Source organism: Podarcis bocagei (genome assembly GCF_964188305.1).
Source record: "Podarcis bocagei genome assembly, chromosome: 9".
NCBI lineage: Eukaryota > Metazoa > Chordata > Lepidosauria > Squamata > Lacertidae > Podarcis > Podarcis bocagei.
The window spans coordinates 27,649,660-27,675,849 of NC_138134.1; the positions used below are offsets into that span (position 1 = coordinate 27,649,660).

The 26,190-nt window shown below is 42.3% G+C and overlaps 1 protein-coding gene across 1 annotated transcript in view; it reads right to left on the minus strand.

Annotated features, from left to right (window-relative positions):
* Window positions 1-941: 941 nt before the first annotated feature.
* The window catches only part of FAM149A (family with sequence similarity 149 member A), a 38,587-nt gene continuing 13,338 nt past the window's right edge, over window positions 942-26,190 (minus strand). Inside the window, exons 2-14 of the mRNA XM_081209191.1 lie at window positions 20,932-21,042; window positions 19,456-19,588; window positions 17,477-17,619; window positions 16,723-16,848; window positions 15,992-16,168; window positions 14,475-14,665; window positions 12,960-13,114; window positions 10,145-10,248; window positions 9,630-9,851; window positions 8,654-8,774; window positions 7,498-7,626; window positions 6,551-6,629; window positions 942-3,328 (exon numbers count right to left, since the gene is read on the minus strand). Coding sequence (XP_081065317.1) covers window positions 3,255-3,328; window positions 6,551-6,629; window positions 7,498-7,626; window positions 8,654-8,774; window positions 9,630-9,851; window positions 10,145-10,248; window positions 12,960-13,114; window positions 14,475-14,665; window positions 15,992-16,168; window positions 16,723-16,848; window positions 17,477-17,619; window positions 19,456-19,588; window positions 20,932-21,042 — 1,765 coding nt within the window. The 3' untranslated portion in view covers window positions 942-3,254. The remainder of the gene's footprint in view (window positions 3,329-6,550; window positions 6,630-7,497; window positions 7,627-8,653; window positions 8,775-9,629; window positions 9,852-10,144; window positions 10,249-12,959; window positions 13,115-14,474; window positions 14,666-15,991; window positions 16,169-16,722; window positions 16,849-17,476; window positions 17,620-19,455; window positions 19,589-20,931; window positions 21,043-26,190) is intronic.

Here is a 26,190-nt window from a genome sequence, read left to right on the forward strand (position 1 = left end):
TTAGAATACAAAATTGGGAGGTGTGAGGAGGTCAAGGAAATAAGTAAAGGAAGAAAGCTATGTAAAGGATTAATCTGTTTCTTTTTTTCTATAAAAATTCTTTTTTTTTAATTGAATGTATTTTTATATCCTTTTATTCTCTTTTTCTGTTACTGTTGCATTCTTTTTTATATTATGTATTGTTCTTTTTTCTTTTTGAAACCTTAAACTTTGAATAAATATTATATATATATATATATATATATATATATATATATATATATATAACATAAAGCACACTTGGCAAGACACTCAATGGAGCACTGAATTACAGACTCTTCAGAGCTAATGAATTATTGCCCAGTACAGTCCTCTCAGACCAAAAGAAATGGAAGCAATTCACAGAGCTGCTATTATGTCCTGCCAATTTAAAAATTAAATCACTTCTTATTGGAGGAGCTGGATAAAAGTATTTGAACAAAAGTGGCTCTTGTTTTCAAGAACATTTTAAAAATAAATGTGCTGGAGAACAAGACTGATATGCTTATTTAAACATTTATTTTAAACCAGCATCTGCTACGGGGACAAGTTCTAACTCATACCTTGGAGACAGTAGCAGGAAAGGACAAAACCACTGCTCAAAAATTTTTCCTTCAATCATGTGACTCAAGCTGTTATAAAAAGCTTTCTTGACCACTAATACAGTTTGAATGCAACCTGGATTTTAATCCTGGGTTCAGCAATGAAGCATTCTGATCTAGTCACATGCATTTTATATAAGTAAGACTTGCGTGAGTGAGTTGGCCAGTCATTTTTAACAAACAATGTTTCTTCCCATGCGTACACTACAAACAAACTTGTGGGCCTAGTCTTTTGGCTAAATGGCAAGAGTTATCACTACTGTAATGAAAATAGCAAGTCCTCAAAAACGGTTCCGTACACATTTCTACAGATTCATTGGCTCATGAAGCAAATTTTTATTAGGGTTGCTGAAGTACTAAATAAATCAATTCATTTTACATTAGCAGGTGACATCAAAGAAGTTCAGGAAGGAAAAACTCAATAAACAGAATATCAGTTGCAGCCCAGAAAGTGGGCTAAGTCCATGAGGATCTATGATATAATTTTGCTGCTAATTCTTTCTGAGAACAAATCCATCTGAGCTATTTTACAGTGCTTGATGTATTAATTACTGGTAATACGTGATGGTCAGCCCTCTAATTATCCTTCACAGGGTGACATGCCAAATTAATAACAAAGAGAAGGTAGAAAAATGCAACAATGGTAATCAACAACAAATAACGTATGATTAAAGATATAAAGATACATACATTAACATAGAAATAACTTTGCAATTCTTCCATTTTGATTTCCACAGTTAGTTTACACCTCAATATATGTACTTTACCGATTTTCATATTTTTGATTATTTTACATATTAACTATGTGAATTAGGGTATAGGGGAACTTATTAAAATGATGCAAAACGAAATCAAGGTACCTTTATGCAGTGTGCATGCACACTAACCCATTTGTTTTTCTCAATCTAGAAGCATTCATGTTTGCCCCCAACATGCTGCTTTCTGTCTAGATCAGGCATCCCCAACCTTCGGCCCTCCAGATGGTTTTGGACTACAATTCCCATCATCCCTGACCACTGGTCCTGTTAGCTAGGGATCATGGGAGTTGTAGGCCAAAACATCTGGAGGGCCGCAGGTTGGGGGTGCCTGATCTAGATTAATTCCAGATCCTACTGTCCACCAGGGTAGGAGTGGCTACTTGATACACATTTGAAAACCCTCCTCTTGGTTAGGTTATCCATACATTTTCATCCCTTTACATGCCCCAGGTGAATGGAGAAGAAAGAAGTTATTGCTCTCTTGGTATATATGCCCTACCATGTCAATGGGCAGGTGTGGGTACCTCTGGCTTCAAATGGACACACTGTGGAGTAATGCACAAGAAATATACAATGACTTCTATTTTCAGAATGAAACTAAGTTTCTCAAAAAGTGCTTTTGGGTGGGGGGCAAAAATATGCAAAATATCTAGATTATGTGTAGACCACATAGAATAAACAAGTACTCAAATCTCCATTGATTTCAGAATAATATATTGTGTCTATGCAACAGTAATATATGGCCAAAGGTTCTTAATGCAATTGCACAAAAAGGATCTTGATGGGATTGCATCAATATTTGTTTTTTCATGGTGTTTAATCAATGTGCATTAGCTAAGTTTGTGCATGAAGAAAATATTTGAACCCAAACTGCAGCAACGTATGCCTACTTCACTTCCAAAATTAATTTTAGAGATTGCCCAAGCTAAACCAGAGAGAAGGGATAGATTTTTCTTATGGAACCATAACAAAAAGAGTCCAGGAATTAAATCTGATTATCATACTCTTCAAGGGTTTATAGACTGCATTGCTACAGCTGAGCTAAAACCAACTCCAACTGTTTTGGTGTCACTTTCATTCCTGCGTAAACAATTCCTGGTTTTTGCAGTGTTTGCTTCCTCAAAATTTCATTAGAAGGAAATGTGTGAAAGCCCTGCTAAGGTTTGTTTTAATGGCTCTAAGTTGTTTTAATGCCTGTGCAACACACACACACACACACCCCACCAAACTTGTCTGACCAAGATCACAGAAGCTCCACCAAAAGAACCGAGGCAAAGTCTAGCTCAAATTCCTTAGCATGCTTCTCTGTGAAAAGAGTACCCTTCCTCCCAAGGCTTCATAGTTCTGTGGGCTAGCTCAGATAATTAAAGACCAGCCTCTGAGGGCTTTTACACTGAGCCCCAGAACTTTGATGAAAAACAGGGAAACTATTTAAATTTTGTGCAATTTGTTTAGCTGCTTTATGAAAGCTTCCCTTGTTCGCTACAGAAAAAGAAAAGGAAAGCTAATGACAATTTGGCTCAGCTCTACTTGTACCTGGTCCACAAACAAACAAACAAACAAACAAACAAACAAACAAAAACAGAACAGAACCAGGAAGGCACTTTCTTTTAAACTTGACTTCTGCCTTTAGAAAAAAATTGGCACCAATTCATATTCTGTTTTCCAGATATATGCCACTGTCTTGATGCGCTTGCTAATGAGTCTTTGGTGAAACAATTTCCAAGCTGGCTGTATGCAGAGACACAGAACACTAAGGCACAAAACTACAATACTGGAACGCCATCCCTTCTGATAATATAGTTGGGAGTATTGCAGAGTCCCATAAAGTACAGATCAGGTTGGTTGGTTGGTTGTTTTTGCCTTCTGCTATATGTTATGAAGCAACTTGAAATCTTCTTCTAGATACAGGTGGATTTCTCTGGAATGATTTGGCATGGAACTGTGAACCTGCAAGCAAAAACATTAGTAGGTAATATTGAGGGTCAAGTGGATACAGTGCATTTGAAACAAAAGGGTTCATGCTCAAATTCTTTTGGTGAGTGACCTCTCCTAGCCTTGTTTTCCTATCAGTAAAATGGGAACAGTAGTGTCACAGGAAGCTGATCGAAAAATACACAAGTTGAAGCCAATAATATGTTAAGTACAGATCAACTATTTCAGACAGAGCAGGGATGTGTTTTTGATTTTGGACTGACACCCAGTCCTATGCAAATTAGGGGCAAGAGCATAGGAGAGGTAGGAAGGGCCTGCAACCTCATATAAGGCTTGTGAGCAGAGAAGCCAAACTTGCTATTAGGGACCATTGGGTAACAAGTCCTTGTTTGAGGTGCGCGAGTTTTCATTCCCCACCAGCTGTTTCTGGGGGTGCATCCTTTCTTTCCCTATGCATGGTAATAGCAAGAGCAATCTCTCTATTAACGTTCATTGGGGATAAGTTCAGTGTTGCAAATGGGAGAAAGAAGAGGCTTGCCAGCCTGACAGGTAATACCCTAGGTGAGTTCATCAATTAGGTTGACTTCAATCACCTTGACGAACTTCTTAATGATAACTACCTGATCCACACCCTTCCTGATCCCTGCCAGAGGATTTCCCCAGCGTTGGCACTGCCTTCTTCCTAAGCCACTTGTTTTCTCGATTCCACATCTTCTGCAATCCCCAGTCCTTCAAGTTTCTGCCTCATTCACATCATTGCATTTTAGTCTACTGTCAAATTGGTGCGGGATCTTTCAGCCAGGCCAACTCTCCCCTCTTCCCCCTTAGCTTTCTAACCTTAGGGGCCAAACTACACAATGCATCATGAGAAAGCACACCAGAGGTGTTTTTTTTTAAAATTGCAGGAATGGGCAATCCTGATTTTCACCATGACAACATACACAGAGGGGGACTGTTCACGTTTAATTCTTCAGCCCCAACCACAACGCTGATATGAACCAATGCCCCCCCAATGCTGCTATTACTGTATTTTTCGCTCCATAGGGCGCACCGGACCATAGGGCGCGCCTAGTTTTTAGGGGGGGAAATAAAGGGGGGAATTATCCCCCCCAGCCCCAAAGAGCAAAGAAGCCAAGACAGCTGTCTTAGCTTCCTCTTTAGCCACACGCAACCTCTCTAGCCAGGAGAAGCTGTGCGCAGCTTTGTTCTTAGCCGCGGGGCTGGCACGGGGGAAGCCCGAGCTTCCCCCGACCCCAGCCTCCAGAACAGGCAGCTTTCTGCAAGCCTTCTGAGCCCGGTGGGAACTCTCGCTGCGCTCAGAAGGCTTGCGGAGAGCAGGCTGCTTTCCGCAAGCCTTCTGAACCCAGTGGGAACTCTCGCTGCGCTCAGTAGGCTTGCGGATAGCTGCCTGAAGCCCGGGGAGCGCAGTGGTAGTTGGCGCTGTGCTCCCCAGGCTTCAGGCTGCTATCCGCAAGCCTTCAGATTGCTCCGAAGGCTTGCGGATAGCTGCCTGAAGCCTGGAGAGCGAGAGGCTTCGGTGCGCACCGACCCCTCTTGCTCTCCAGGCTTCAGCAAAAGACTGCATTCGCTCCATAGGACGCACACACATTTCCCCTTCATTTTTGGAGGGGAAAAAGTGTGTCCTATATAGCGAAAAATATGGTAACTTTGGAGGAAAAGTCCCCATTTGCACAAATGCTGGGAAGGGCAGGTGTTGAACTGCAAATGGAAGGATTTAACCACATCTTCCTGAGTGCTGTGGTCCCCATTAAAACCATGCTCATTATTATTTTTTAACACTAAAACCCTTTTTCTAATTTAGCATCTCCTGCAGCTCGACTCTCAGTCTGCCTGCCTAGCCAGAGCACTGTTTCTGCTTCTTGCCAACATGCAGCTACTACCACTTGCAATCTCAAGCCCCCCACCTCACCAGACTGCTCTCTCACCAGTCACTAGGCTACCCCCATTGCCCTTTCTCACAGGCTTCTGCTGAACCTTAACTCAGGTTCTAGTGAGCCTGCTGCCTATGTCTACCCACTTTCTGTCTCTTAGCATTTTACCCAGTGTCCTTTCTAGTTCTCAGAATTTCTGCCTGTGCACTGCGTTCCCTCTGTCCCTAGACCTTGCTTGAGAGGTTTTATTAAAATTCACTACCCTACAAGGACAATCATGGGCAGCAGGAAGTTGAATACTTCTGGGGATATTTTGTTATTAAAAGCAGTCTGTGCAGGTGCAAGGAAATACATTATTTCACGTTTAATAGATAGCTAGGCAACATGAACTGATGGCGAACTTCAACACAGCAAAAAAAAGTGTGTGTTTTTCTGCAAGGATTGTCACCTTTCACTACATCACCAAAGTTAAAGAAGGATTGTTTTTCAGTTAATTTACTTTTTACACTGAAGAAGAGTTTCCATTTCTTGTGTATTTCACAAACAGAACAATTCTGGAGAATATGCTTGGGCTAGGAGGCATTGTAACCTGGTATGAACAGTCATGCTACATGTACACATGATGAGTTTATGAGATCTTAAAATAGCAACAACCAATTTCTGTGGTAGCCCTCTGCTGGCTCTCTGCTAATACTACAGCTGTACAAGAACCAGTGACTTAGTCTTAGATGAATTAAGTATAGCTACAAACTCTTGAAAAGAGCCACCCTAAACATCTTCACTTGGGGCTCCAACTGAATAATGGGGTTTACTCAGGCTGCAGTAGTGAACACTAAGTAAATAGTTGCTTTGCAAAAATTGACCAATTTATTGAAAGTCTATGGCCAATTTATCAAAAATCCTTGATTGTACCAAGGAATAGAAATTAGTATAAATCCAGTAAAGAAGGGGCAGGGAGCATGTGGTCCTTCCAAATGCTATTAGAGTCTAACAACATCTGGAGGGACCACATGTTCCTTGGAACCTCACTCATCCCCAGCCAGCATAGTCAATGAATGAGGATTATGGAAATTTTAGTCCAACAACATCCACAGGTTCTCCATCCTTGCTGCTCCACTAAATTTTGCCTGCTTCTGCACCTCTTTCATACAGAGGCAAACTAGAATAAAATGGTTTACAGCATTTGTTTTTTGGGCTCAACTTGTGATGTAGAATACAATGCTTAATGCTCATTTTACCCCATTCTCCCACAAATGCTAATATGCTGAAACTGAGAATCACAGTTCTGAGGGGATTGGCATCTTGTGCTACAATCTTCTTTTCTTTAATAAAACAGAGGTCTTACCTGTCAATACCCCATGACCTGTCCACATTTGATTAGCAAAATCCATAGGAGTCAATGATATTTTATGAGGTGTATCTGACTGAAAGAGAAAAACAGATTTTTAACCTTTATAGCATTCGCGCCCCCCGCCCGCCACAAGTCAAGGGCAAACAGTGACTATGTCTGCATACACGCTTTATTAAAGCTCATTTGGAGTACATTCTTTCCCTTAAATAATTCTGAACCCTGTTGTATACCCCCACCGAGAAACAATTCCCAACAACCCTTAGCAAATCAGAGAGCCCAGAATTATTTGAGGGGAAATGTGCTTCGAATGTCTGTTAAAGATACAGCGTGCATATAGCCTGTGACATGAAAAAGAGCTATGAAGATGTAACTATTCCACAAGGAGCATTGAAAAATGTCCAATACTAATTCCACTTTCCTGTTCAGCACTAAAGGCAATAATGTGGTTAAACAGTGAGCAAACATTCAAATCTTTGCAAGTGGGATATTCTGGCTTTGGATCATTCTCCCACCCCCAACACCACAAAACAGGGTGTTCATTCCACACACATGAACACCACAGCTTCTCAACATTTGGTGTCATTTCTTATGAGGCTGGGGTGTTTTTTTTGGGGGGTGTCCTTTCTTTTTTTCTAGAAAAAATCAAGCACCTGTAAAACAGGGTTGTCCCAAAGTGTAGAGTAACCGCAAGTCAGCTAAAAACTCTGTTATGCATGGTTAGCATGGTTTGGGCTACAAAGCATGAGAATATAAGACGTTTATTTGTATCAAAGGAATGGTATCTGGAAGGCAGGAAATAATTCCTCCCAGAATTGCAAGACTGCATACAACTAAGCACATAGGAATAATCTAACACAGTTTAACAGGGAATAAAAGAGAGGTATCCCCGCCCCCCAATTCCAGTTTCTTATGAAAAATCTCAAAAGCTTTCAAATACCTACCCGAAATGTGTGAGTAGTATTGGGTCTTGAAAACTGATCTATTATGACAGTTCGCTCTCTAAGTGGCCGCCGTTCTGCACCATCAGGTACTGCGCTGGAAATTCTGCTATGAGGATACCTTCCTTTATGCTGGAAAATGTTTGGGGTAGGGTTGAGAAAAAGAAGCAAGTCCATCACTGGGAAAAGTGTAAATTATTATTAGCAGAAGTATGCTTTTGCTTTTCAACTGATTATTTATTGTCTTCCCAAAAGCTAATTTTCCATTAGTCACGAAACACTGAGAAAAGAGCTTCTAAAACTATTTACTTAGGCTTTTTTCAATTGGGTTTCAAATGGATTAGAAGAGACAGATACAAGCAGAATTAAAAAGGCTAGAAAGGATCTGCAGCTCCTGTCTGCATCTATTTCTGGAAGAAGCAGTGGGGTGACTAGCCCCAGAGAAGGCAGCAAGGGTCTTCTCCTCCCTGCAGTTTTTGTTATTTTTTCAATCGGTGGTGAGGTTGAAAAGTAAACAATTCCATCTTTTTTCTGGCCTTAGTTTACCATTCACAAGGTTGGAACAGCTGTTCGCTTGACTTATGCTAAGGCTGCTATGACTTACTTTGACAATTCATATCCATAGTGCTTAAACTACATTGTAATATTTGGCAATGTAGTTCCAATTCAGGGAATGCAAGCTAGATATTTCCCAACAGGAAAATGGGTAGCTGTTTAAACAACACTGTTAACTAAGTTGCCAACAAAGAACAAGCATATGGTGCAAAAGTGAAGCAATTAAAACACAAAACAAACTATCATGCGGTAACTATGTGCAACAAATGAAGCAATATGGATAAGTGTCAGTGGAGCAACAAATTGAATAAAGATCCTTGAAAAGTTACAGAAAAATACATTTTGCTGAAACTATTAAAAGTTATTACGTTGTGCTGATTTCATGTAGAAGTTGTAAGTTAGAATGAGAGAGCATGATTTTTACAAGGCCACTCAGCAAGCTTCATAGATGGAAGGAGAATGGAACCTAATTTTATCATTTCCAAGCCCAGCAACTAACAATTGTACTTGCTTGATTAGGATTTAAAGTGCTCCAATGACAATACTATTAAATTCTCAATCGAATTCCTAATGGTATAAAACAAAGAATGACTCTCTTTCTTACAAAGCCTAGCTGCGATCCAGGAACGGAAAGATATTGCTCAACGGCATCTGATGTAATCGGTGGCAGCTTGTTCCGGGCTGTAGGCAGAAGTGGAGAGGACAAGCGATCTAAGGCAGTACATCTGTGGGACAAAAATAAGGATACATGAGATTATATTTATTTCACTTCTCTCCATCACTGCAGGATCTATTCTTAATTATCAAGGGTGATCAAGGACCTGGAAACGAAGCCTTACGAGGAGAGCTTGAAGGAGCTGGGTATGTTTAGCTTGGAAAAGAAGAGACTGAGAAGAGATATGATAGCCATCTTCAAATATCTTAAGGGTTGTCACATGGAAGAGGGAGCATGCTTGTTTTCTCCTGATCTGGAGGGTAGGACTTGAACCAGTGGCTTCAAGATACAAGAAAGGAGATTCTGACTCAACATATAAAAAAACCTTTCTGACAGTAAGAGCTGTTCGACAGTGGAAGAGTCTCCCCCAGGAGGTTGTGGAGGTTTTTAAGCAGAGGTTGGATGGCCATCTGTCATGGATGCTTTAGCTGAGATTCCTGCATTGCAGGGGATTGGACTAGAAGACCATTGGGTCTTTTCCAACTCTACAATTCTAACAACAACAACAACAACAACAACAACAACAACAACAACAACAACAACAGAATTCCTGTTAATTAGAGAGATATAGTATTATGTTCTTTGTGAGAGACAACACATCCCTTTAAAATATGATGTTCTCCCATATTGTGTTGATGCCAAAGTCATACCACTGCTCATGTTTCCCATTGACTGTACATGCTATTTCCCCCTTAACTGTCAAATGGAAACATTTCAAAAATGTTTTTAATGCACACACAACTGTCTCAGTGCCTGTTTCTGAGATGCAACCACAGGGTGGTGAAACACACCCTAACTAACTCCCATGCTTGAGCTTAATATGTCGCTAAGGTCACGGCAGTGAAGAACAGAAATGAAGCCTCACAGTTTTGTCCCCCTAAGGACTTCATCACTGTAAACATTGGGGGTCTTTGAGCGCAGAGGATCTGTAGCTATTGACGGTAGCCTACGGTGGCCTGCTGTTTTTCTAGAGGATCCAAGCAATACTCGGGAACATGAGAGAACACTACTGTCAGGAATTCGCCCCAGCCGATTTCGTGCTGAGTTAACACTGGAACCCACTTGTGGCTTGTCTTCCTGTTCATTCCTGAAAAAGAGCAATTTCAGCAACTGTAGTTGCCACTTATATAAGATTCAACCCTTCTGCAGCCTGCCCCAAAAGCCCTTTCCCCCGCAGAAGAGAATATGCAGCTTTAATTATATTTTATATTTGAAATAAAATAATTTCACCAAGGCCCAAAATTAAAACACATAACATAAAATTGAATGTTGACTTCAGAAAGGCTTCATAGAACCGAATGTTGAGGTATAGATTGAAAAATAAATATAGCATGCACTGTGAGAGTGAAATGTGATCTCATAAGTCTTTGCAACACATACTGTATCTTTTCTGTTAGCCCAGAGTGCCTCTGTTGCAGTGGCTTGGCTTGGATTGTCATGACACCATTTAAATCGCTGTGTAAATTGCTGGGAAACCGGTGGATCTAAGGAAAGCAACAGAAGCAAATCACTTAATGTTTTCGAGGTAATTTATCAATATGTCTGAAGGCCTAAAACATGTGCAACATTGTGGGTGAAGATGGGCAAAATTACCTAATGCAGATGCTGAAGAACATTTCATCCGATGCAAAAAGCATGTATGAAAACATGAAGAAGAAATGGATGCCAATTCTATACTTATCCCTCTCTCTTTTTACACAATAACACAGAATTACCCTACAGGGCAGGTCTTATTATAAATAATAACAACTACTAGTGTAATTTTGTTGAGACATATCTACAGTAATACCTCTGGTTACGAACCGTCCTCCTTACGCACGCTTCAGGTTACGAGCTCCGCTAACCCAGAAGTAGATGCTCCTGGTTGCAACCTTTGCCCCGGGATGCAAGCGGAAGTCATGCACCAGAGGTGTACACACAGCAGGAGGCCCCATTGGTGAAAGCACGCCTCAGGATAAGAACGGTTTCGAGTTGAGAACGGACCTCCAGAACAAATTAAGTTCGTAACCAGAGGTACCGCTGTACAGGCCACAAGTAACACATGAGTTATCTTGCACATGTTGCAATCAATAATAAGAATAATTATTAGTAGAGAGAGAGATGTGCACAGGAGTGGGTGTTTAATTAAATATCAACCTGTATAGCAACTGCTGCAAAAATTTCTTGCATCATGTTTACATGCTTGCATCTTGATTACATGAGTACTTTCTGTGCCAGCATCAATGGCCCTGAATGGAAATATGGGAACTATCCATGAGCAACAGATGCAATAGGCCTCAGATGCAATATGTTATGAGAGTTGGCCACAGGCTATGTACATGCTATGTCGAGAATGTGAAAACTCTACTTCTCTTTCAAATCAGAACCAGTGAAGGTCCTGTGTGAGTGCCTGGAGGCGGCTGGAGCTTGGATGGCGGCTAACAGATTGAGGTTGAATCCTGACAAGACAGAAGTACTGTTTTGGGGGGACAGGAGGCAGGCAGGTGTGGAGGATTCCCTGGTCCTGAATGGGGTAAATGTGCCCCTGAAGGACCAGGTGCGCAGCCTGGGAGTCATTTTGGACTCACAGCTGTCCATGGAGGCACAGGTCAAATCTGTATCCAGGGCAGCTGTTTACCACCTCCATCTGGTAGGCTGAGACCCTATCTGCCTGCGGACTGCCTCGCCAGAGTGGTGCATGCCCTGGTTATCTCCCGCTTGGATTACTGCAATGCGCTCTACGCGGGGCTACCTTTGAAGGTGACCCGGAAACTACAACTAATCCAGAACGTGGCAGCTAGACTGGTGACTGGGAGCGGCCGCAGAGACCACATAACACCGGTTCTGAGAGATCTGCATTGGCTCCCAGTACGTTTCCGAGCACAATTCAAAGTGTTGGTGCTGACCTTTAAAGCCCTAAACGGCCTTGGTCCAGTATATCTGAAGGAGCGTCTCCACCCCCATCGTTCTACCCGGACACTGAGGTCCAGCACCGAGGGCCTTCTGGCAGTTCCCTCACTGCGAGAAGCCAAGTTACAGGGAACCAGGCAGAGGGCCTTCTCGGTAGTGGCGCCTTCCCTGTGGAACACCCTCCCACCAGATGTCAAAGAGAACAACAACTACCAGGCTTTTAGAAGACATCTGAAGGCAGCCCTGTTTCGGGAAGCTTTTAATGTTTGATGTATTATAGTATTTTAATATTCTTTTGGAAGCCGCCCAGAGTGACTGGGGAAGCCCAGCCAGATGGGCGGGGTATAAATAATATATTATTATTATTATTATTATTATTATTATTATTATTATTATTATTATTATTATTATTATTATTATTATTATTATTATAACTGGAGCCTTCAGCATTACTAAATACATATGATAGGAATTCACTTTTTTTTTTTAGCTGTGTGGCTCAAGGACTGCAACGCATTGTGTCAAGGAAGAGTGCCAAGCAGAACCAGAGGTTTGTCTTGATTGTGTTTACGTATACACACAAAATAAACACATGTACGTACAGATCTAAAAAGCAGCTGCTGCCTATCAGGAAGCCTAAAGGCTAAAAACAAAAGGCCAGTTGTGGAATGCTGAAAATCAGTACAGTGGTACCTCGGGTTAAGAAGTTAATTCATTCTGGAGGTCCGTTCTTAACCTGAAACTGTTCTTAACCTAAAGCACCACTTTAGCTAATGGGGCCTCCTGCTGCAGCCGCGCCGCCAGAGCACAATTTCTGTTCTCATCCTGAAGCAAAGTTCTTAACCCGAGGTACTATTTCTGGGTTAGCGGAGTCTGTAACCTGAAGTGTATGTAACCTGAAGCGTATGTAACCCGAGGTACCGCTGTATATGTCATACAACCAGTGCTTTTCTTCTGGGTACACAGTACCAGCACCTTCCCTCCCGCCTGCCCCAAATGTTTAAAGTGTGGTACTTAGCTGTTACTTACTGTAACAACTTCATGGTGAGCGGTGGCACCTTTTTTCTTTAAAAAAAAGCAAAAAGCACTGCATACAACATCTTAAGGACAGCAGAGGTGTGTGTTGAAGTGTGGCTGGCATGCTAAGAGACCTTGGCTGGGCATGGTCACCGGCCACCGAGATAGAAGGAATGAAGAGGAAAACCTCACAGAGGGCCTGGGGGCTGGAGAAGTTGTGTGCTGCTGATAAAAAAGAAAACAGGATTTCATATGCTGACTAATGCCAGCTGGTTGGAAGATATTTTACCTGTGATGGGACAAAATGCAAACCAAGAGATGTGCCTCGAGCCTCTGAGCCTCTTGATGGGGGCACACTTGATGTATCCATTGCAACACGGGAAATGGATAGGTGTGGTAACTTGTTTCCAGTAGCTTTCAATTTCTCCATCTGTTTTTCATTCTCTAGTTCATCATTAAAAAAACAAAAACAAAAAAACACACCCAAATTTCAATCAGACATAAATGTAAACATTTGCTTTAGCATAGTAAACTGGTAAATATGTAACAACTTTATGCACAAATAATGCTGGCTGCCTCCAAACTACAGTTTGGAAATCAAAGCAAGCCTTAGGAATACATGTTCCTCTTACCATTTCACGCTCATCTCAGGAGTCAGTGCTAACCATAGGCCCATTTTACACATGCTCAATCACATGTGCACAAACCATAGTTAACACACATCATGGCCCCCAGTATCGTATGTGAACTGGGCCATGAAGACCAATACTGAAATATGATACCATACATATGGATATGTTAGCACAGACCATCTCTACTGCTGCACACCACCTCAGCCTCTGAGCAGTGTGAGATTCCAGGACGTCCAGGTGCTTACCCTGGATTCGTGTTTCTTTTGAGAATGAGACACAGAGGAGACTGCTATGTGGTTTATTTACACATACAGTGGTACCTTAGTTTACGAACTTAATCCGTTCCAGAAGTCTGTTCTTAAACCAAAGCGTTCTTAAAACAAGGTGTGCTTTCCCATAGCAGCGGGGGACTCAATTTACAAATGGAACACACTCAACAGGAAGCGGATCATGTTCTGCTTCCAATGCAAAGTGCACAAACCAAAACACCTACTTCCGGGTCTGCAGCGTTCTTAACCCAAGTTCTTCATAAACTAAGCTGTTCTTAAACCAAGGTACCACTGTATATACAACCTGAGTCTACAATGGAGGGTTCACAGCATTAACGTCCCCAAAAAGCCTCGCTTCCCCCATATCCACAGCTTCAGATTCAAACACTTCCTTTCTTCCCTTAATGGCCCATCACCCAGGCTATCACTTCAACAAGAAGCTAGCCTGGTTTACATTTTACCACTTGCTGCATCCAGGAGTTAGGAGGGTCTCGACATACAGTCAACTCCCCCAGCCCCTCCCACCACCATAATTCGTAACAATACATTTCTAAAACATATTTAGAATGCGTTGGGACTCCTGAAACCACAGAGATCATATAAAGCATCCATTTTTAAGAATAAATAAAAAAATTCCTTCCAGTAGCACCTTAAAGACCAACTAAGTTAGTTCTTGGTATGAGCTTTCGTGTGCATGCACACTTCTTCAGATACACTGAAGAAGTGTGTATCTGAAGAAGTGTGCATGCACACGAAAGCTCATACCAAGAACTAACTTAGTTGGTCTTTAAGGTGCTACTGGAAGGAATTTTTTTATTTTGACTATGGCAGACCAACACGGCTACCTACCTGTATTTTTAAGAATGTTTTCACAAATGGCTTTTCCATAAACATTCCAGTTACCTGTGACAGACGATTCCCAGTGTTTCCTTATTAATTCTTCCAGTACTTGAATTACATTCTTCCAGACGTGATCGAAAACTTCCGCAACCACAGCATCTTTGATGCAGGCATTGGGGGAAATAGGAGGAATGCCATGTTTAACCCTCTTTTGGGCAAGCTGATATATCTTTTGCTCCAACTTTTCATCATCACTAATGATTGAAGCAAATTGAATCTTTATTACCAAGCACTACTAACTATTAATAAAAAAACAGTCTATTTCTAATTACACAATCCTGTTATATAAAAAAGGTGGGACAGTGCTACTTCAAATCTGCCAAACAATGAGCATTAATTATGTAATATTCAAATTCTACAGGGCTTTAGGGATGCTTACTACGTTATATGGGGACGCGGGTGGTGCTGTGGGTAAAACCTGTGCCTAGGACTTGCCGATCATATGGTCGGCGGTTCGAATCCCCGCGGCGGGGTGAGCTCCCGTCTTTCGGTCCCAGCTCCTGCCCACCTAGCAGTTCGAAAGCACCCCTAAGTGCAAGTAGATAATTAGGTACCGCTTTATAGCGGGAAGGTAAACGGCGTTTACATGTGCTGCGCTGGTGCTGGCTCACCAGAGCAGCTTCATCACGCTGTCTCCGGACAGCGCAGGCCCCCGGCCTCTTAAGTGAGATGGGCGCACAACCCTAGAGTCGGACACGACTGGCCTGTATGGGCAGGGGTACCTTTACCTTTACTACGTTATATAAAAAACCTATGACATGTCTACGAAATGTACATAAAAAAGCATGGATCTATGCTCATGTCAAATGTGTTTCTAGCCACTGGGTCATACAGATTAGCCCCAACCCCCTATTATTTGATCACAGACTACTCATACAATCATAGAATTGTAGAGTTGGAAGGTACCCCCAAGGGTCATCTAGTCAAACCCACTCCAACAAAAGGCACATGTGTGCTTAAATGTTTAGGGAAGTTTTTAATGTTTGAAGTTTTATTCTGTTTTTAGTGTTCTGTTGGAAGCCGCTCAGAGTGGCTGTGGAAACCCAGCCACATGGGAGGGGGATAAATAATAGAATTATTATTATTATTAATGTGACTGTTTTTATTTGGAGAAAAAGCAAATTTGGAATGTGCTTCTGATCCAGACTGGGGGCTCCACATGGGTTTTCTCCTAATAATTGCTCTTTCCTGGCTTTTTTTTTTTAAATCTGAAAGTTGTTTACTGCAAACAGCAACTTGGGACCCAACAGCAGCCTGGTAGGGACCATTTTCAGCTGCAAATTGGTACAATGGTACAATCTGGATTGGAAGTCCACAGCAGTTTGGAGACCTAGGGATTTTTCTTTTGTAACCAAAATAAACAGCAGGCAGGTTAAGTACACTAGTTTAAACACATGACTAATGTGGTGCGGAGTCCGACATGATAGTATTTGCCATTCTATAATAAATGAAACAGTTCTTAGAAATAAATCTGGTTCTTTTCAAAGTGCATTATAATCCATTAAAAATCAAACATTTACAGTTCCTTGTTGTCGAATGCAAGATACTCTTCAATTTTTCCTTCTGCATCATAGATTTCTTCTTCCAAGAATGAATATACAGGTGATTTCGCTATAGAAATTTCTGGTAATTCAGAGCTGAATGCCTTCTGCACTGGAAAAGCTGCAGGAATCAGTTTAGAGCCTGAGATGCATAACCTAAAACAGCAATTTTAACACAGAAGGGGGAAAAGGTACAAAAATAAAATATACACTAATCTTTTTATAGGAAAGTAAAATTAAGCAATTAAAGCATTTTTTTAAAATGTCACAAAGCAAAAAAATACAGGCTAGAAAGACAGCAACTATCTCAGATTTTTCAGAGATGTCTTCCAGTGGCTTTAACCCAGTCAAGAAATCAGAATTTTTCCAGGTAGAAGAAGAACAGGAGGATGTTGTAACTGTGAGAAGCCATGGGATTCTTTTGCTAATCACCTACAACAGGCGCCTGAGCACTGCTTTGCAGACCTATATCCAGGACAAATGTCTCATGTTGCCAATAGTTGTCCAATGTATTATTTAACCAAGAAAATGGCATAATACACAGTATGAGCTTTGCATTAAAGATCAAAGCTTCAGAAATAATGGCTGTTCATTTCGCTAAGGCACTTGCATTCATATTCTGGGAATATGTAAAAAAATGTGCATTTTAATAGAAAACAATGTCAACCAAATAGAAATAGGAATATGTTTGCATTAAAATAAAAACTTACTCTTTCATACTGTTGGTGATTTCACTCAGAGTAGGTAAGGACCTGGAGTAAACAGAGCTGGCAGTTCTGCCCTGGTAATGCTGAAAGCCCTCATCTTTGGGGAAAATAAGCTGTTTTCCCAAAATCCTGCATAAAAAGAACAAATATAGGGTTGGCTAATGAAGTGAAAAGAAAATGCAGATACACGCAACACAACTGAACCAACATTCTTTCTTTGAAAAGCACTCTGTAGCATAGGAAGCCAGAACTTTAAATAGTGTAAGTTAATGTCAATCTAATTCCCCCCCACCCTTGGGAATCATAAAGTGTCAATTCTGCTCTATGCCGATGATGTAGTTTTGTTATCTCAGAATAAAATCAGACTTAGGATGATGCCATTCTACTGGACAGCTGTGTAAAAAAGAACATCTAAAAATTAACTACGATAAAAACCAAGGTCACTGTATTTGGCAAGAGGACTACCAAGTCCAGGTGGACTCTAGATGGTCACACCCTTGAGCAAGTACTCAGATTTAAATATCTAGGATTACTTATCGATGGGAAGTAATCATGGAAACCCCATCTGGAAGCAATCAAGCTAATATCTGGCCGTTCTACTGGGCAGCTATATAGGTTCTTCCATTCAAAGGATGGGCAGCTAATCAACTCACAAGATGCTCACTACGCAAGCCAACACATAAGCAGCAAATAAAGTGCATATTTGAGTGAAAATGCTTCTAGAAAGAAATCATTTAATCCACATGCATAGACTTGCCTTAAGTGAAGTGATCTGTTAGTCCAATCCTTGCATTCTGCCTTTAGACTCTCCGTTTGGGAACTCACTTTGCCTTCAAACAACATTTCATCCACATCCCAAAACAGCTGATGAACTCTTTGTGTATTAGCTTTATCAAATTCCTGGGGAATTTTAGGTTAATATTTTCAAATAATATTTCTATACATGTTTGAAGCTGAATAAAATTACATATTTGTCACTGTAGTTATTTAGGAAAAGTCACACATCTTTTAAATAGTGTTATTATTCAGAGAATGGAATTCCACCAAAACAGGTGAGGCTATCCTTCTTTGGTCTGGGGTTGGCCAACTTTCCAAGAGCTACGTTTCACCAAACATGTTACCTCTATCACTCACCACAAATGCAAGTGCACAGCACACCCTCTCTCACACAGCATACTCATATGGACATCACATGCACATCACGCACTCAGGCACACTTACCCCAAACCTCCACCAATCCCAGCACTGTGATAAGAAGAAAGATGAGGATGGGTGGACTATTCTTCATCCCTAGCACACTGCTGTACTGGGGAAGAAATGACTCTGGTTGGTATTCAACTAGGTTTTATTCAGAGAAGACCCAATGAAATGAATGGACCTAATTTAGTCCTGTTCATTCATTTCAGCAGGTCTGCACTGGTTAAAATTTAGTTGAATGCCCCACACATCACGGAGCTGGGCTTGCCAGTGAGGTTTGAACCTCTCATCTCTGCCTGGCCCTATGATGTGGTATAAACCACTTCTCCTAGTTCACTGCTGTGATGGGAAGGAAGATGAGGGCTGGCAGGTTAATAATGCAAATGGCTTCATAGGCCTATGAGCCCGCAAGTATGTCACTCCTTCGCTATCAAAGAAATTGGGCTCCAAATAGCATGATCTTATGGACAGTAACCTGCATCACTACTGCAGCTAGCAAAGCATTCTTTATTTGCAAAGGAAGGAAGAATCACCTGGCACTGCCCCTGGCTGTTAAATTCTTCCTGTCAGTGTTGAAAAGGACTAGTTTGCATTGGCAAAACAGCTTCTACAAAAATGCTTTTGACCATATGAGGAGACGCGTGGTGTGTGCATGGGGGGTGGGGGATAAACAGCATGGGGAAAGGAAACATCAACTGTTCAGGTAGGTTTGGGGCAGCAACACCTGCTTCAGGACAGAGGTGCTCAGATTTGGAATTTGAAGCTGAGGTCTTAATTTGCATAGTAGCAAGTTCCTTGAAATGACCTCAGCAAGGTTTACAAGAATCTTTCAAAGTGAAGGTAAAGGAGAATGTGAGAAACAAAACAGATTCATAGTAAAAAAATAAAAATAAACAGCAGAAGAGGGTGAGGTCACAATTGATATCAATGATGAATACTAAAGTAAAATATTTTAATTTAGAGTACAGAAGAGCACTGAGCAGGGGTTTTTTCTGTTGGAACTCAGTTCCGGCACCTCTCAGGTGGGCACCATTGCCATTATAAGAGAACAATTCATGGTGAGTTCTGGCACCTCTTTTTCTAGACAAGTAGCACTGGGTCTGAGCATTAAAAAATATTGGTTTAGATCACAGACCGCTAATCCATGGTATTCAAGACTACAGCTCTCATCTTCTAAGACCACTGACCATGCTGGAGGACCAGAGATTAGCTACCCCTGATCTAAATCAACCATATTTGCACATGGCTGATCAAGATCACAGCACTGAAAGAAGCACGCAATGCAGAAACAGTGTTCAGTAAGGAAGGTAAACAATAGTTTTGCAAGCCTGGATTATTCCATGCAAAACAACGTTAAGTCTCAGTATAGTCAAGGAAGTCACCAAGCAGAAAACTAGTTTCTAACGTAGCCGAGTATAAAAATTGACCTTGATTTCCAGCTAAGTGCAGTGGAGGACAGGACGTAATATAGGCAAATAAGGACTTCAGATTTTTTTTCAGGAGAGGATACACAAAACCTGTTAATAAATGCTAACATACATCATCTCTCCAGGAGTAAACAGAGCTTCTTTCAGTAGATGGGCCAGTGGTGCAACTCTGAATCCCAGACCAAGAATTATTCAAGTCTGTTGGTGTTGTCCGTCTGCTTGATGAAAGTGACGAAACAGAGACACTGTGGATGGAAAGACATTTCAAAAGTAAGTCATGGCATCATGGTTCATTAAGAAAGAAAGCAATTGTGTTTCATTAAGGACTTTGTGGACATGTGTTTCATTAAGGACTTCATTAAGGACAAAGACTAACTCCCCACCCCACCCCAGAAAGCCCTAAAGAGCAGCAATAGTAGCTAGCAAATATAAAATGCCATTGATTGACTCTTGTGGGCAGAAGGTCAATATCTCATTCAAATATACTGGCAAAATTTAAATATGCAATTCCCCGTACAAAAAGGTGAAGCTCTGTTTAGCATTAGGGTATGAATGGAAAAACTGTGGCGCTGCAGACCAGCTTCCAATTTCCATCAGCCTTAGCCAGAATGGCTAATGATTAGAGATGATAGGAACTGCATTCCAACAATCACAAGACTCTTTATGGTTTTGTTGGTGCATTGGCAGACATACTTAATTGACAGACATACACAAGGCCACACATTTATACAGGTGAAAAAGAAAAGTAAGAGCCAAAGGCCAGCAAATTTTTTATACAATCAGCTGTTGATATTCAGGCACAACTTCTTGGAATATTCCAGTCTGTACAGTGAAACCTTGGTTGTTGAACGTAATCCATTCTGGAAGACTGTTCCGAAACGTTCGACAACCGAAGATCAAAGGTTGGTCAGCAAAATCAATGGAGAAAAAAGAGAAAAACTCCCCAGAAGCCATTAGGCTTCCAAAACTCATTTGAAAACCGGAGCAGTTACTTCTGGATTTTCAGCATTTGGGAGCCGAAACGTTCCAAAACGGAGGCATTCAGGAACCAAGGTTTGACTGCAATTAGTTTCCTAGGTTGGGGGGAAGGGGTTGTTGCAGAACCTTGTTAATAAAATGAACACTTTCATGTGTAGAAGATTTGCACTACTCTCCCTTTAGACCATTGTTCTGGCCCATTCTTCTTACTTAAATTAAAGTAACCTTGAGCATTCTTTCCCCACCACAAAATCTTAAAGAAGAATGATTTCAGCAGAAAATGCAAGTCACAATACCAAAAGCTAACTAGCATTCAAACATCTTCTTGGGCTCATAAAAGGAAATTGTGCTATCCCTAAAGAACTTACAACCTTTTCCCCCCCTCCACTGAAAGCTGAATGCCACAATACAAAATACTTTTGAAATCCCCCAGTTTCAAATTGCCATGCTATAATGTGGCTAGGACAGGTGCTGCCCCAGAAATGCTGCAATGCTGTGATCTCCAAAATCAATTTCTACTCTCTCTCTCTGTACACACACACAATTTTATCTTATTCTTTTAACACATACTTATGTTGTTATTCAAATAATGTCAGACATAAACACATACAATGTATATTTATCAATGGCTTCTTGCACGCTTTTGGTAAAAGGTACTGGAAGGCCATCCTCACTCTTTCCTTGGAAACAGCGGTCTGCGTCTCCTTTAGATAGTCCTTTTCTGGAAGAAAAGAAGGGGGGAAGGGGAAAAGAGAAACCAAATTAATTCAATTTTCTCGTATGTAGTTAAGATTTCAGCTCTTGTCCCCTTCTGCCAACACACATTCTTCCTAATGTCAACTTCACTGTGCAGGAGTCAGATATCAAAATATATTAAAATTTAAGAGAGGTTTATAGTCATAGGTGTCTACAAGTTCCACCTTGAATCCACACAGGTGTGTGTCTCACTGGGTACTTACTTACCTATGGCAGTAATAGGAGACTGGGGTTCACATTTGAATTGCACCCTACATATACCGTATTTTGCGCCCCATAAGACGCTCCGGCCCATAAGACGCACCTAGTTTTTTGGGGGGAAAATAAAGGGAAAAAATTATTTCCCCCCCAGGCGCGGGGCTGGGGCAGCCCGAGCTTCCCCCGACCCCAGCCCCCAAACAGGCAGCTCTCTGCAAGCCGTGGGAGCCCAGCGGTGGTTCCCGCTGCTTGAGGAGAGATCCGCGAAGCCTGCAGGTGCTGGGATCAGCGCTTGCAGGCTTCGGGATGCCTGCAACTCTCCCCAAGCAGTGGGAACGTTCCCGCTGCTTGGGGAGAGATCCGCGAAGCCTGCACGTGCTGGGATCAGCGCGGGCAGGCTTCGGGATGCCTGCAACTCTCCCCAAGCAGTGGGAACGTTCCCGCTGCTTGGGGAGAGATCCGCGAAGCCTGCGCGTGCTGGGATCAGCGCGCGCAGGCTTCGGGATGCCTGCAACTCTCCCCAAGCAGTGGGAACGTTCCCGCTGCTTGGGGAGAGATCCGCGAAGCCTGCACGTGCTGGGATCAGCGCTTGCAGGCTTCGGGATGCCTGCAACTCTCCCCAAGCAGTGGGAACGTTCCCGCTGCTTGGGGAGAGATCCGCGAAGCCTGCACGTGCTGGGATCAGCGCTTGCAGGCTTCGGGATGCCGGCAACTCTCCCCAAGCAGTGGGAACGTTCCCGCTGCTTGGGGAGAGATCCGCGAAGCCTGCACGTGCTGGGATCAGCGCTTGCAGGCTTCGGGATGCCGGCAACTCTCCCCAAGCAGTGGGAACGTTCCCGCTGCTTGGGGAGAGATCCGCGAAGCCTGCACGTGCTGGGATCAGCGCTTGCAGGCTTCGGGATGCCGGCAAATCTCCCCAAGCAGCGGGAACGTTCCCGCTGCTTGGGGAGAGATCCGCGAAGCCTGCACGTGCTGGGATCAGCGCTTGCAGGCTTCGGGATGCCGGCAACTCTCCCCAAGCAGCGGGAACGTTCCCGCTGCTTGGGGAGAGATCCGCGAAGCCTGCACGTGCTGGGATCAGCGCGCGCAGGCTTCGGGATGCCTGCAACTCTCCCCAAGCAGTGGGAACGTTCCCACTGCTTGGGGAGAGATCCGCGAAGCCTGCACGTGCTGGGATCAGCGCGCGCAGGCTTCGGGATGCCGGCAACTCTCCCCAAGCAGTGGGAACGTTCCCGCTGCTTGAGGAGAGGTCCGCGAAGCCTGGAGAGCGAGAGGGGTCGGTGCGCACCTACCGCTCTCGCTCTCCAGGCTTCAGCGAAAGCCTGCATTCGCCCCATAAGACGCACCCACATTTCCCCTTCATTTTTGGAGGGGAAAAAGTGCGTCTTATAGGGCGAAAAATACGGTAAGCATTTAGCATACCATGTATTCATGGCTACAGACTGTTCTGCTAATACTGCCTCTTTGGAAGCTGACCATGTGAAAAGCCATGTATTATAGCCTGCCCTGAATCACTTATAACATAGGACTTGTAGTAGGCAGGAATGCCCCTAGTCAGCAAGAGGGCCACTTTGAGAAGTGAGCAAGAGGCAGTGAGACAGCACCATAACCCCCATCTCCACTCCCTAAACAGGCCTACCAGGATAAAAGGTACTCAGTCTGTCAAGGAATTTTGCAGAACACTTTAAACTTTGTGTTTACTGTTAATATGTTACTGCCCTTAGTAAAACTCTGGCAAAGAGAGAGGAAAGAGGCAGACTTCAGGGAAGCTGTCCTGTGATTGCTAGATTCTGTTTATGCCTCTTTTGAACTGTAGGAGTTGTTCTGCATTGATAAAAGGTTTAATTTCTTCACATCACCCCTGACTGGGGGGAAAACACCAGCCAATTCCTGTAGCCAGAGCCACTTTTCTGAAAACCTATTTTTGTATTTATATTTATTACTAGGGGCTATCAGTGCTATTTTTCTAGAAAAATAGGTGCTGGAACTCACCATGAACACCATCCTGGTACTTTTAGAATGCCAATGGCATCCACCTGAGAGGTGCCGGAACTGAGTTCCTGGGATCTACCCCTGAAAAAAAAGCCCTGGGGATAGTTATGGCTAGTGAGTTCCGGCTGAAAAAAGCCCTGATTTTACCAAATGAAATGGGCTTGGGAAAGGAAATAGTGTTGTGGGAGAAGGTAGAGGAGAGGGGGTATTATTTGGTTGTTTTTTGTTCTTGTTTTTATTATGTATTTTGTTTTTTGTCTTGTATTTTTCTGTTGCAAACTTCCCTGAGATCTACGGATGAAGTACAGTACACAAATTTAATAAAATCAACAAATAAATAGTTGAAAATTGTAAGTTCTCCTCCCCTCCCTGCCCCGCCTTTGCTACAAAGCCACTTCACATATTATAAGAAACAAACCCATGGGTTGGGTTTTTTTTAAAAGAAAAAAATCCATGCAATAAGGGAGCCAATCACCAGTTTCTTAAGCCGTGTAGATATGCCCCTTCCAGTGAATCACTATTTTTTAGCATGTGCACTTCTGAAAAATAAAATCTTGTGACAGTTTAAAAGGAAGTCTCTTTTCTTAAAATACAATAAAGTCCAGTGTAATACATAATGAGTTTTCACAACGTCACTATTTAGATGAAAATCTTGGCTGTTTTCTTCCGTGAAGTACAAGTTTGACTATTCATTCACTCATATTATAGTTAATGATCGACAAATTCTTCCAATGAACATCTGAAAGGAAAATCTGGGGCCTGCCACTTCCTTATAAAAGGCATATACAGCTTGGAGGTGGGATAATGAACCTGAAATCATATCCCTGTAATAATATACTTTGTGACAGTAGTACTATATAGGGAGCCCAACAATTTTAAAGTACAGGAAAAGGTATGGAAATACAGCACCAGAAATTCATTCAAAATTACTCCTGCGGACAGGCAAGCACATTGCACTTGTTATGCTTAGGGCGTACAGGGTTTTAAATCAGTACTTGGTTAGGATGGCTCACATTGTAAACATTTCCCCAAATGTAGCATAGCCCCACCTTAAATTCAATTTGAAATAATAATAAAAATAGAGCATTAAGAATACTGTACAAATGCAATGGAGGAAAGACTATTTTTCCATTGCACCATTAAAATATATTTACATTTTAGTATTTCCAGTGTGTTCATTTTCTTCTGCACTGTATTAGGGTGTTTACAACCCTATCTGGAAATGCAGCATTTACAAGGCACTACAACAGAAACATAGGAGAGCCACACAATGCTTCCCCCGCCTTCCCTTCCCTTCCCTAATTCTGCATAAGGCTAGTGCACATTAAGGCCGAGTTTACTGCTCTGAATATGAGTAGGTGGATGAGCAAACGGTCAGAGACCCATGAGCTGAGAATATGCATATACATTTATACCCATCTTAAGCCTCATCCCTTCTGACTTACCCTATAATAACCAGCTCTGGCTCCGGTTGTTGCTCACGTTGCTGAGGGTTGGAAGCCACAGACAAATGGCAGGGGCAACGTACCCCGCTAACAAAGTGCATGAAAAAGCACAGCCGGAGAAGGCTCTCTGTCCCTCCCTCCTCAACAAGCTCTGCTCGCTCCCTTTCACAAACACACAGTGTCGTTTCATTTCAGCACATTGTCCTCCATCTCCCTCTAGGAGAGAGGTGTGTGTGTGTGTGTGTGTGTGTGTGTGTGTGTGTGTAAGAGGGGAGGAGAAAGAAGGGAGGTCTTTCAGTACTAAGCTGCTCCCAGAGGCTTTGCTTCTGCCTCATGCTCTGTTCCTAGTGCTTTTCAAAGGGCTGCGCTTCCCAGATATAAATGCATCTTGTGGAGAACAGCATTCCAAAACAGCTGCATTGAAGGGGAAGGGGGAGTGCAATAATGTACAGACAAGCAAAATCTACCAGTTACGTTTTTGCTACAGCGTCTGCAATCTGAAAGGGTGTGTCTGACTTGCACAATAATGTACTTCTGTCACAGTGTTGATTCACAATGCATTCGTCTGATGCTGAGAAGACATGGATATCATCTACTACTGTCTAGCTGGAATCATATCCTGAGTCTGTCAGCAAGCAGCTTGAGTAAACAAAGGCAGCAAAACGTTATTTAGCATTATACCGTTATTTAGCATTACACAATTTCTCCTGGTGTTCATTCCTTTCTGATCATGCAAAATATTGTGACAGGTTCTGGACCATGGCATGCATGAGAGAGAGAGAGAGAGAGAGAGAGAGAGAGAGAGAGAGAGAGAGATGGGGGAGGGGGGTTGGAGATTCATGATGCATCTTCCTGCAGCCCTTCATTGGAACTGAGGGGAAGGGTTTATAAAGTCCTGTGTCTGAAATGCCAGGTTTCCATCCAAACAGTCATACACATCAGAAAATACAGAAGTGGGGAGATTTGGTTCTTTTCAAAATTGTGCAGTTCATATATATTTCCATTCCTTGCAGGTAGGAGAGAGGTAGGGCAGGTAGAAGTTACAGTTTAGATGTTAAGATGTTACAGCTTAGATGCACATCACTGGGGCCTAAAATGGGCATTTGCCTGAGATCAAAACATGTATAATTAGTACATTCATGTACAGTATTCCCTAATCACAGTCTGAAAAGGTTAATGTGCTTAATACATACCCTATTTTCAATGCATTATCACAAATCCACAGAAATGTTGTGGACAACCTGAATGAAATTTAGACCACAATTTAGGAACCCCTGCACTAGGGCAACAGCTATTTGATGCACTTTAAATGCACAATCCTCAAGTTCTGTTATGCTCTTGAATCCCTCCCACAAAATACTGACAGTCTGGAGGCACCATACGCAGAGTTTGCTTGCAACTGACGGAATTATATACCAATACTATTTTTACAGATGTGGAAGATCACAGTGGACAACTGGGGAACCTTATTCTAGGCT